General features: G+C 54.9%; 1 protein-coding gene across 8 annotated transcripts in view; it reads right to left on the bottom strand.

The window, feature by feature from the left end:
- Positions 1–1,451: 1,451 nt before the first annotated feature.
- The window catches only part of Iqce (IQ motif containing E), a 51,485-nt gene continuing 40,375 nt past the window's right edge, over positions 1,452–12,561 (bottom strand). For 4 of the 8 annotated variants that reach the window (XM_021254704.2, XM_013070615.3, XM_004840416.4 and 1 more), the window contains 5 exons: positions 12,270–12,293; positions 6,378–6,499; positions 5,904–5,989; positions 4,863–4,943; positions 1,452–3,287 (listed from right to left, as the gene is read on the bottom strand). In XM_021254704.2, the coding sequence (XP_021110363.1) occupies positions 3,160–3,287; positions 4,863–4,943; positions 5,904–5,989; positions 6,378–6,499; positions 12,270–12,293 (441 nt within the window). In that variant the 3' untranslated portion in view covers positions 1,452–3,159. Of the gene's footprint in view, positions 3,288–4,793; positions 4,944–5,903; positions 5,990–6,377; positions 6,500–10,630; positions 11,700–12,269; positions 12,294–12,561 lie in introns of those variants that run through there. The other 4 variants (XM_013070616.3, XM_087196499.1, XR_002393356.2 and 1 more) reach the window with 3 other exon arrangements.

The raw sequence follows: 12,561 nt of genomic DNA, 5'->3' as shown, positions 1-12,561 counted from the left end.
CCCTGGGAACTTAGCCCTAGCTGGCACTGCCATTAATTTGTCAGGTCGTCCACCCAGAGCCTGGGGGGATGGTAGCAATGGTGGCTTCCTCTGGTCCCTCCTCCCTGTGGGATAGCGCTGAAGTCCTCTCCCAACACCTTGCTCTGGGATCACCCCTCCCCGCCAGGAACTCGCTGCAGAGCTCCTGTGGAAACCACCTGCCTGTGGCCCACGCAAGCACATACTTCACTTCTGCTTTTTTTGCCAGTTTCAGGGCTGCCTGGTTGTCTCAGCCCCCTCCCTGCACTTCCTCCACAGCTCCATCTGGTGGGCTGACACATCCCAAGGGCTGCAGAGGGCTACAGCCCTGCCTGGGTGCATCTTTGTGGTCACCTAGCCTCCTTAGGAGTGACGCAGCAGCCTCCCTGCTCCCGAGGCTGTGGTGTCTGCTCCCTCCCTGTCCTGGGGGAAGAACAGCGTGCTGGACCTGCAGGAGGTGGGTCCTGAGCAGCCAACCTCCTGAGCATCTTGGGGGATGCACAGAGGACTCCCGTTGGGGCCCCCATGGAGCACACATTGGCCAAGGGGCCGGTAGCCTGCCAGCTCTCCTGGAGTCCACACTGGCAGTGCAAGGGCCACAGGTGTGGATGCTGCCAGGCAGTGCAGCCAGGGCTGGCAGATTTTCACATCTTTGTTAGCGCTTGTTTAAAGGGCCTGGGATGAGGCAAGCATGGTGGCACACACCCGTAATCCCAGCACCCTGGGAGGCTGAGGGAGTAGGATGGCAAGTTCAAGCCCAGCCTGGACAGTGTAGCAACTTAGTGAGACCCTGTATCACATAAAAAATAAAAAAAGGGCTAGAGATGTAGTTCAGTGTGAAGGCCCTGGGTTTAACCCCCTGTCCCATGAAAACAACAAAGTTGGACTACTTTCCAACCTGTACCAGAGGGAGAGGTTTCCCTATTGTTCTTCAAGTTCAGGGTGATGTGGAGGCGTTGCAGCGAGATCAGAGCAGTGAGTGATGTGTGACACGAGACACCCCCACCAGAGCTGCACACACCTAAGCCTGCCTTAGGACTGCACCTGTGAAGGTGAGGTCCCCTCCATTTTCCTAGGGATGTCTGCTTGCTACCTTCCAGGCCCTGCCCACAGGCCCCAGGAGGCCCAGCCCCAATCCGGGAGATCCAAGGCCCCAGTGGGCCAGGCCTGGGTTGGGGGTGTGTGGGACCTGACCTGTCTTACTGAGCAGTACCAGTACAGAAAGAAAGTGTAGGCCCATCCCAGTCCCCTTCCCCTCCTGCCAAAGAATCCCCTGTTCCCTGTGCTCACACACAGACCCCTAACCCTCCAGGCCCTGGGCACCGGTTGCTTTGCGGCATGCTGTCCTGGCAGAAGGCACTGAGTGACCAGTCCTGGACCCTGGACATCAGCTAAAGACACAGGCTTGAAGCACTGTCATTCACTGAGATAACTTCAAGATGGAATGTTTGCTTTTAATAGATGAGCAATGTCCCATCAAAAGAGGCAGGCAGAAAAATGTACATATTTAAAATTCTTGGAGTATTTTCTTGGAAAACTCAAGTCCAGGGGCCAATATGGATCTTGTCCTCAGCTCTGCCTATTGGTCAGGCCCAGGCTGTGCATAGGATGGCCTCGATGTGCAGACACTGCCCAAGCTGGAGTCCTGCTTTGTCCCCTGTCCCCTCTCCTAAGGCTGATGTGCTTCCCTGGCCTGAGGCAGGAATGCTCCCACCCCATCTTCCCTCAACTCAGGCTGCAGTTCTGAGGGGTGAACTTTAACAGAGAAATGCCTTCTGCTCGTGGTGAGACACAGAATCGAGGACTCTGCCCTGGCCAATGTGCAGGGACAGGGGGCAACTGTGCCATCCTTGATTTAGTGGGCAGTCCTGACGGATGGCAGGTATCACCGGGAGCAGACGCTTGGGGTGAAAGGAAGGCAGGTCCACAGAGGGACCCCAGATTCGCACGACCCAGTCAGTTCAGTGGGGAGGAGAAAATCGATGGGGTGGCCACAGACCGAGTATGGAAATCAAGCCTGGCAGGGGCCTACAGTTACTCTGCCCACCATGGGGCTGGGCAGGAACCAGTATGCCAGCTCAGGCCACCCCTCGCTGCACATGGGAAGGCTGCCACGAAGAGGCTTAGGGGTGCTGAGGGGAGGGTGCTCTGGAGGGGCTGAAGTGTCCCGCAGGGGTACAGCTTCCTAACGTGTGATCTCTCCTTGGACAGCGGCTGATGCTGGGGAGAAGTCCTGCACCCCAAGTGCCGGGCTGAGGCTGGCCCCCACAGGATTCTACCAAGGATACTTAGGTTGCTCTTGTGCCTGGACACCCCTGAAACTCTGCTCAAGCTGGAGCCCTTCATCTTGGCCTATCTGGGGTTCACCTCATGACAGGACAAGGGACAGGCCAAAGCTGTGGGTCTTCAAAGGTGCTGCAAAGCCATTGCCTGTGATGCGGCTACTGAAGGGACCAGCATGGCCACGGGGACCCTGGCCCACTGAGGTGGCAGACTTGTCCCTTGACCCACAGTGGAACCCAGCCCCACCCTGAGACTCGGGCCGGCCTCCTCAACCAGCTCCCAGCCCTACCTGGGTTGACCCGGAGGCTGTGGCACCTGCGCTGCCCCAGGGAACCATGTGCCACTGTTCTGTGGTCACTGCCGGGGCTTTGCAGTGTTCACCCCTCCAGTGACCAATCCCACCGGACCCCACCCTGGGAAGGGCAGCTGTGGGGACACGGTGTGCTTCTGCTAGGCCACTGGGTGAGCTCAGCCCTGGCTAGCTCTGGTGTCACAGCGTGAGGACTCAGTGCTCCGCTGGCTCCTGAACAGGCAGCTCTCCACAGGTGAAGGCCAAGGGAAGATGGTACATTGCCGAAAGATCATGTGTCTTTGTAGAGCTCTCTGGCTGCCCCTGGGTCATGGCAGATGTGTTTGTTGTCCCTGAAAGCCACGTGGACTGGAGACGATAGGACAGAGTGATCCAAGAGAGTGGCCTCCCCCAGAGGGTGAAATAAAGGCCACCAGGGCTCATCAGATGGACAAGCCAAGCCAAGCCAAGGCGTTCAGACCTGAGGATTCTGGTTTGGTTACCATGTCCTCTAGAGTGGCTCTGTCCTTTCCCCTGGTGACCAACACTTGGCGACAGCAACTAGGGGCCTAGAATGGGGAGGGGCTCTTCTTCGTGGGCAGTGCTGGCATGATGACAATCTCATCAGAGTCATCGGAGTAGACATCATCCACAGGCAGGGCCACTGTGGGCTGCAGCCCCGAGGGACAGGGTTCTGCTGAAATAAACCAGAGATGTTGGTCAGGGCTGGCAGCATGGACATACACCATCAGCAGCTCCCAAAGGGAAGGCCAACGTTTCACCCAGGACTGAGCCCAGGGGCAACCTTCAGAACCAACACACACCCTGCCAGAAAGCCCTCCTGGATCTCCCAGCTAGGAAGAGTTTGGCCATTTCCTAAAATGAAAGGAATCTGGACCTGGGCCAGTGGCGGGCACTAGTGCAGACAAGGCCACAGCCACCTGTGTGTCAGAGCCAGGCCTGGGCAGAGGACAGGCTCCCAGGCTGCATGCCATGGCAGGGAAGGGGGCTGGACCAGGCACAGCGGCTCCCAGGTGTTGACTGTGGTGAGCCTTCCCTGTGGTCACTATTTTCTTTTTCTTTTTGCAGCACTAGGTATTGAACCTAGAATTTGCCCTAAGCTGCATCCCCAGCCCTTCTTATTTTTTTTTTTCCCTTCTTATTTTTTAGTTTGAGATAGGGTTGCACTAAGTTGTTAAGTTGCCCAGGCTGGGCTCAAACTTGCCATCCTCTTGCTTCAGTCTCTAGGGTGCAGGGACCACAGGCCTGTGTGAACACACCCAGCTCACTTTCTTCATACACATTTGAACGCTTCACTCTACACTGGAATAAGGCGCCACCTCCAGCCCGATGAACAACCCCAGTGGGCCCTTGGGGCAGGGTGGGCCTGAGGAAGGGCAGTTCCTGCCCAGCAGCTTACCCATGGCTTCTGGGCAGAGCCAGAGCCACCCAGACCTTAGCTCTTGAAAGAGAAGGAAATTACAATTCAGCCACACAGTAGTCAATATAGCTGCCTCAGCTCTTTGGTTGCAACTTTCAAAAAAAATTAATATGAAAGTGGAACCTTAGGAAATTAAAAATGTTCAAGGTTATTTTCATTTTTTTCTTTTTAAAAGCACAACTCAAAAACAAGAGCTTGACTGACATGTTTCACATAGACGGGTGACTTCAAGTTGGCACATGCTGATGCCCACAGCAACTCTGACACCAGATGTGGACAGCGGGGTGAATCTGAGGCTTCAAAGTCACACTTAGCAAGAGGAGGAAAAGGCGGCTTAAGACACTGTAGCCCTGATCAAATAATCCAAAGGTTACCAAACACCAGGTCTGGAGGAATCAGCATAGTTTTTTGGAGAACCAGTTAAAGCCTTCTAGGCTGGAGGTTATAGCAGCTGCCAGATTTTCAGGCTTCAGTATCTGTACATCCTTCCTCCAAACCCTGGGGTGGCTGAGCTTTTTCCTTGAGCTTTGCAGATGGAGATTTTGGAGAGGATATCAAAGCTAGCTCTGACAAAGCTAGGTATAAAGTGGCTGAAGTAGATAGGATGCAATTTTGGATGTGATTTTCCAGGCCAAACATGGTGTGACATTCTTAACTTGAGTAGGAGGGTGTAAGTGGCCCCTAGTGCCCAACCCAGAGAGAGACCGCCAGGCCGAGGGAGGTGCGGGCTACCAGGTCTGGCCAAGCTGAGTCAGGGCTTACCCTTGATGGTCGACTCTTCTGTCAACAGTGAAGGGTGATCACTGCGAAGGTATCACCTCTGCCACTTACCACAGTGGGGCTGCAGGCTGGCCGGCTCCCCTGCCTCGTCCTCTGCAGCCATCCCATCGCTGGCCTTGCTGTCCTCCTTACCTGGAGGGACATGCACATTGGACCCACACTGCGCATAAGGCATTTGTCAGTCCCAGACTGTCACACACCTGCCACCCACCGCCCTTGCCTGTCCTTCCCTGGGTCCCCGGAGACCTGGGAAATGTCCCTGTGGAGGATGTCAGGTGACACAGCACCTGGGGGCCACATGCACAAGTCAATGTGGACTGCGTTTCTTTTGTTGTTGTTGGTGGTGGTGGGGTTTTTTGGTACTGGGGGTCGAACTCGGGTTCTTGTGCTTGCGCAGCAGGTGGCAAAACCACTGAGCTAAATCCCTGGCCCATGGACTGCGTTTCTTTAATGACCGTCCTCAGGCTCCACCCACACCCTGCCTCAGCCTCAGCTCTGCAGTGACATCACAGCCAGCAGTGGCTGCTGCAGGTGCTTCTGCTTTAGTGAGGCAGGAGGACTCTGAAGCACATCCACTGGGTGCCAAAAGCTACTTCTGAGCGAGAGGAGACACCAGAGGAGGGCAGCCTGTAGGGTCACCCTCCGTGTGGGCGGGGCAAGGACCAGAGCTCACAGCCAGGCCTGCATCCCTGCCCCAAGGGTTCTTTGAGTCAGTGCTTTGGGCTTTGGGGAAGCAGAGAATCAATGTTTTACTGAAACAGAGAAACACTGGGCCAAGGGAGGGAATCTGCTAGCTCTAGATGCAGTTGAGAACAAAGACACAGAGCTGGGAAGCTCATGGGTGGCTCACAGGGAACTGTGGATGGGCAGGGCTGTCCGTAAGCTCAGGGAGCTCCTGGTCACCAGGCCGAGAGGAAACTGGGCCGAGGGTCTTTCTGGGTGACATGTGGCACGCTTGGGTGCACCAACAGTGTTACAAACTTCCCTTGCATCCTTACATGGCCCCAGGCGGTCTGGAAGGTGGGTGCATTTTGGGCTTAACCATTAGAGGGCCAGCTGCACCTTGTGTGAGAATCAGGTGCATGAAATTACCAGGAGAAGCTTCGAGGCGGGTTGGGGAGGAGGTTTCGGCTGCAGCCGCTCTGCTGGACGTGATGCCAGTGGTTCTGCTGGCGATGCTGGAAAAGAGAAAAGCTCTAGCTCATCTGGTGGCACAGGACAGGATCTGCAGGCCTGCTGTGTCACTGATTGGCCCAGGGCCCAAGGTGGGGGGACTCTGAAGGGCCTCAGACATGTCCTCTGTTTATTTATTTGGGGCACATGCTGTGGCTGGGTCATGCTTTTATGAGCAGCTTAGCCATCTTCCTGTCCTCTGCCTCTGGTTCCCAGTGGACATGGTCACAGCCCACACAGGTGAGTGCCCCTTATCAGGTGGAGTCAGGACCAGGGCTCCAATTTGGCCTGGCTCTCCTCAGAACTGCAGACAATGAGACAGGTGGCTGCCACTTCCTGCCAGGCAGACAGACAGCAGAGCATGGCAAGAGGGAGGACCAGCGTGACACTCACCTGTGCCTGGCCCTGGCCAGGTGTGCCCGGAGGACAGACTGGATGATGGTGATGGCCTCCTCCTGCTCTGGACTGCCCTCAGGCTGGGTGACGGGACTCAGCACTCGCGGTGTGGAGGAGCCCTGTGGTGTGAGGATGAGGGAGAGAGCCGTTGGGCACCTGTGGCCCACAGTGCCTCCCTCAGACCATCAAGGGTCAGGATGAGCTGCTGCCTTTCAGGTGCACCCCATTACTGCTGTGTGGTTAGCAGCCTCCTGACTGCAGGGTCTTGTTTTATTTATTTATTTTTTGAGACAGGTTGGCCTTGAACTTGCGGAGTTCCTCCTGCCTCAGGTTGGGATTGTAGGCTTGTGTCACCATTCCCAGTGGGTCTTAGGTTTTAAACTCTGGAGAGGCTTTATTTATTTTTTTTGCAGTAATGGGGATTGAATTCAAGGCCTTTGAACTGAGCTACATCTCCAGCCCTTTTCATTTTGAGACAGAATCTGAATAAACTGCTAAACTGCCCAGGCTGGGCTCAAGCTTGCAATTCTCCTGCCTCAGTCTCCTTGAGTGCTGCGATTATAGGCAGGAGCCACCATGTCTGGCATACTCTGGGCACTCTTAACCATCTCACATGATTTACTGAGGATGGAACCTTCACGGCAATGTCAATCTTTATCAGCTCTCAGCTTGTCTTCACTGTGAGACAGAAGTGCTGTTTGACTCTCCAGACCTCAAAGCATCCGGCTCTGAGGCTAAGCCCAGCCAGTTCTGCAGCAGAAGTGGAAGACTGAGGGCCCTGCACTCTTCCTGATGGGTGGAGCCAAGAGAAGCAGCCATGGAGGACAGACCATGAGGCCCATGTGCAGCCCTGGATGGGTGTGCGGTCAGGACAGCCTGGCCAGCTGGGCAGTTCTGGACCACATGCTCTGCTTGGTAACAGCTTGGCTCGAGTTAGATGGCCCCTGAAAGCTGCCTGGAGCACAATGGCCACCTGGCAGGAAAGGAAAGAGGAGAGGAAGGCAGCTGTTAGCTTCCCTGGAAGACACTGTGTAGCGACTGAGGAGTCCAGGGGAAAGCTGCACGGGCAGAGAATAGCCGTTCCGTCCTGTTGCACAGCCATCAGCAGCAGCATCTCAAAGCCTTCTCTCTCCCACCACAGAACTACCCAGGGTGAGAAGGTGTCGGGCCTCGACACAGAAAAAGGCAGATGCCTGAAGCCCAGCAAGTGGATTCTTGGGATGAAAATGAATCAAGAGGCCATACACAACTACACTGAGCTAATACCAGCCCACACTTCACACAGAGGTGTGTTTTATGCTAGGGTTGTTTATTCTGTTTCATCTACTTTCCGTCATATGCGTCTCCTAAAATCGTGAGTGATACTGTAGTAAGGTCTCTAGAGCGATCTAAAGGAATCGTATATCCTTTGACCTTAATCTTCTATGCTTCTCTTGAGAAATGTGCCAGGACACTCTAAGGTCTGAAAGTGATGCTCTGTATTTGAGCAGAAGCATTCTCGCCCTTTTTAAATGGTATTAGGGCTGAATGCAGGGGTGTGTGCCGAGCTACAGTCCCAGCCTTTCTCTCTCTCTCTCTCTCTCTCTCTCTCTCTCTCTCTCTCTCTCTCTCTCTCTCTGAGACAGGATCCTGCTATGTAGTTCAGGCTGGTCTTGAACTCAATGGCAATCCTCCTGCCTCTCCCTCTGGAGTGCTAGGACTACAGGGACATGTCACCAAGCCCGGCTCTCAGCCTAGTCCTAACCTTTTGAGACACGGTCCCACTAAAGTGCCCAGGCTGGCCTAGAATCTGTGATCCTCCTGCCTCAGTCTCCCAGAGTGTGCACCACCATGCCCAGCTTGAAGCACTCTCTTTCTGAATGATCCTGCTTGGTGCCCAAGTTAAAACCATCACAGCTTGGGAGGACTTGCCAACTGAAAACTCTATGAGAATGGCAAGCACACTGAGCCCTGATGCGACTAGATTCTGAGGTATAGACAGTTCAGTTGTAACTGCCAGCCAATGTTTTTCTTGGTGGGAAGGTAAAGGAAGTATCATCTACACAGGGTAAGAAACGCAGCAAAGGAAGGCGAGATGCCAGTTACAGGGATGAGAACCTACGACAGGCACTGGCAGCACTTAGCCTAGCCTGGGAGGTCTATAGCAAAGGTGCTGTATAAGCTGAAATTAATCCAGCCAAAGCTCTCAGGAAGCATCCTCCACGCCCCAGTCGTGTGCCCTCAGATTCAGCCCTATGAAGGGGCCTCAGCCAGGCCTGGTGGCTCATGCCTGTAATCCCAGCTCTTGGAAAGCTGAGGCAGAAGGATCATGGAGAGTTTGAGGCCACCCTGAGTTACACAGTGAGTTCAAGGTAGCTTGAACTACTTAGCAAGACCCTGTCTTAAAAGGAAGGAAAGGAAAGGAAAGGAAGAAAAAAAGAGAAAGAGAAGGAAAGGATGAAAGGAAGGAAGGGAGGGAGGGAGGGAGGGAGGGAGGGAGGGGGCCTTAGTAGCACCTTTACTTTAGAGAAGCAGAAAGTGAGGCTGAGGGAAGGAAGGCAAAAGCACGCTGAGGAAAGCATATGCAGTCTGCCTAGCACCCTGGACAGCCCCACACTCCTTCCCTCACTCATTCCTCAGAAAACACTGCCCAGGTGCTGTGGTGGCAGACACCTGTAGGAGAGGGAGGGGGGCTCAGGCAGGAGAGCCACAAGTTCCAGCCCAGCCTGGGCAACCTAGCAAGTCCTGGTCTCGAAATAACAAACAAAAGGAGAGGGCTGGGATGCAGCTCAGCATGAAGGCTCTGAGTTAAACCCCAGCACAGGGTAGGAGAACCCCACACCGCATCGCACCATAGGCCAGGCACTATTCTACCAAAGAGGGGCACAGTGGGGAAGAGGTGGTCCCAGCCTGTAGGAAACCTGCATCTCACTGGGAGAGACGGCAGCAGCGGCAGTGACACAGCACAGCGTGCATGCTGTGAAGCAAGCCCAGGGCATGGACCCTCGGAAGGGTGCTCTGAAGAAGCGACATTCCAGGGAGGGGACCAGACATGCCAGCATCCTAGGAGAGCCACCAAGACACCAGAGTTGGAGGGTGGCACGGGAGCCAGGACACAGGGCAGGAGTGACTCTGGACTTACTCTCAGGTGACAGGAGGACACTACACGGTGGGGGTATCTAATGTTGAAAACGTCTTCCTGCTGGCTGCACAGGGTGGGCAGATTACTATCACGGTCTAGGCAGGAAGTGATGGGGTCCAGGTCAGGGAAAAGTCAGACTACAGAGATGAGGGTGAACTGTGGGCATGTTTCAAAGCAGCTCACAGATTTGGCTGGGTTGGTGGTGGGATGTTGGGGAAAAAGCAAGATTTCAACACTTTTGTCCCGGGCAAGTGGATAGATGGTAGGCACTACCATTGAGGAGCAGGTACAGGGTGGAAAGCCCAACTTCTGGAGCCGGGTGTGGTGCTGCACACCTGATCCCAGGAATTGGGAAGCTAAGGCAGGAGGATCACGAGTTCGAGGCCAGCCTGGACTACACAGTGAGCTTAAGGCCAGCAAGACCCTGAAAAAAACCCCAACTTCTCCTCTGGATGTGTTTGGTCTGAGTTGACTTTGCACAATCAGCACAAGGCAGCGGGAAACAGGAGTGTGGGGCGGCTGGCTGAGGTCGCTAGAGCCTGAACAGGGTAGTGAGGGGCAGAGGAGGAGTCTGCCTCTAGCAAGGCCCTGGAACCACAGCAGTGTTGTGAGGGGAAGCAGTGGCTGCGCAGCCTGCGGTCGTGTCTCACCCCTCATGGCAATGTGGCCTCTGTCCTGACAGTGGTGGGGAGCTCACACTGTCTGCTGCCCTCCGGGCCACTGAAGGAGAGTTCCAGGGTGGGTCCTGGGGCAGCCAGACAGTCTGGAGAAGGTGGAGACTCCGAGCCAAGAAACCATTCAGTGCTCAGGGCTGACTGTTCTCCAGAGGCACAGGGACATCACATACTAGGCTGCTGGACAAGGGTGGTGAGGAAGGTCTCTCTCTCTTCTACATTTTAAAGGTCTTTTTAAACTGTGGCAAAATACACATCAAGTTTACCCTTTTAGCTAATTTACAGTGTGGTCTGGTGGCACTGACCCCTGGGCTGTGCTGTACAGGCGTGGCCACCGTCATTCCAGAGCTTTCCATCGGCCCAAACAGAATCCCTGCCCTTCACCGCCACACACCGTCCCCATGGTCCCCACTCCTGGCAACCACAGACCCACTGATGTCCCAGGGGTCACCTACCCATGCTGCCCTCCTTCCGTCTGAGCAGCATCCTGCTCTGTGGACAGACCACACTCTCCAGGCCAGGCTTGAGCAACTGTCTCAGCGCCGCTGGGTGCGCACAGTGGGGAGGGGCAGTGGGGTCACAGGGCGACCCGGGGTCCAACTTTCTGAGGAGCGGTCACTCTGTGTTCCCCAGCAGCGCTCGTGTCACAGGGCTACCAGGAGAACAGAGGCTCCACTCTCCGCACAGCGCCGGGGCCTGCTACTGTTGCCACCCTGTCTCGGGACTGTGGCTGTCCCCGGGGGAGCTGGCTCGCTGTACACCTGGAGGTCAGCTGACCACTCTGTCCCTCAGAGGAGTAAAAAGCACACTGGTCAGTGGTGGTGGGGCCGAGACTGGCAGAGAGTTAGGGCCAACGTAACTGTCACTGAATTGGGTGGTCAACTGGCGAGTGGGCCCTGGGCAGTGCTGAAGGCCACTGTGCCCAGGGTCTCACAATATTCTGGTCACATTCGGGAGGCCGGGAGAAGGCAGGATGAGATTGGGCTGGTTGGGAATGAGGCACAAGGGGGACATGGCAGGATGTGGTCCAGGGGAAGCAACAGGAAAGAAGGGAAAGGTCAGAGAGTGCTATCAGAAATGGCCACTACAGCTGGGGAAGGAGAGAGGTGCCCCCAGGGTGGCTGGCAAGGGGCTGAGACACGAAGCAGGGAGAGGGAGCTGAGGCAGCTCCTGACGTGGAGGTGGAGGACAAGTGCGGCAGAAGGAGGGACTGGCATGAGGGTGGGGTAGCAGGTCTGGCTGGCAGAGGAGCTCACTACCGTGACATGAGTGTGCACTGCCAATACCCACAGCCTGGGGCCATGCTCTTCCACATCTGCCTTACTACAAGTCTGTAACCGTGTCCTGCTGTCCTTATTAGCTTGCCCAGGGTCTGCACTGCCAGGGAGCTTGCCAAGCTGAGGGTGAGGGCCCAGCATAGCCCCTGAGGCAGAGCACTGGGAAGACAGAGCGGGAAGGAGCTCCCAGGAAGGAGGAAGCTGGTACCCAGCGCTAGAGACTGTTGTCTTCCAAAGTTGCTGCAGCCTGGGGGGCCAAGAAAAGTGTTAAAGTGGCGAGGGGCCCACGACTTGAAGAAGACATGGGTTTTAGTTTTTATAGCTCACTGACAAAGGGCCATGGCTCGGGAGCAGGCTGTCCTCAGCTGCCCTCGATGCCCCAGCCACCAGCGCTGCACCTCCCTCTCTGCCCTTACCCCGGCTCCCACCGGCCACACAGCCTGCACTCCTCCTGGGGGTCGCCTTTCTCACAGGGACCCCGCCCTCCAGCACAGACGGCCTACTCCAGCACCACCTGAGCTCTACCTGGCCCTCACATGGCGGTCAGCACCTTGTCTTTCAGCCGATCAGACTGCTTGACACAGAACCGACATGGGTGCACAAGTGTTGAAAGAATGAATAAAATGAATGTTCGAAGTGCAAAGTTATTCTAATATTTATTTGATGCTTCTCTTATTTATGCATTTTAAACTTAATGTTGGGGTTTGCTTTGATGTCCTGAAAATCAGGGGTTAATAATGTGTCTTTAAGTATGCCAACAGTTTCTTTACTCAGTCAAAACAGAGATTTGGAAATTGGTGAAATTAACCTTGCTTACCTCATCCAGGACAGCCTTTTTTTTCTGAAATAAAGAAATAAAAAATGAATTAATATGACAGGAATGAATTCTTCACAGTACTTTTCATTCCTTGATCTTGCCCTGACAGGAGACAGTGCAGACAGCCAAGTCGCTCTTTCACAGACCCAGTGGCCCAGGGGTTGGCAAGAGGGAGGCACAGGGCTGCTCCACACCCTTTTGTGCCAGGTCAGAGGGCTCCCATGGCCAGATTCAGAATATCTGAACACTAAAAAGAATAAAGACACATTTAAAAATATTGAGTCCGTAGTAA

This window comes from Heterocephalus glaber, unplaced genomic scaffold (assembly GCF_053883595.1).
Source record: "Heterocephalus glaber isolate CG9 unplaced genomic scaffold, H.glaber_assembly_v1.0 deba00001610, whole genome shotgun sequence".
In the NCBI taxonomy this organism is placed as follows: domain Eukaryota; kingdom Metazoa; phylum Chordata; class Mammalia; order Rodentia; family Bathyergidae; genus Heterocephalus; species Heterocephalus glaber.
This window is presented reverse-complemented; position numbering and strand designations above follow the sequence as displayed.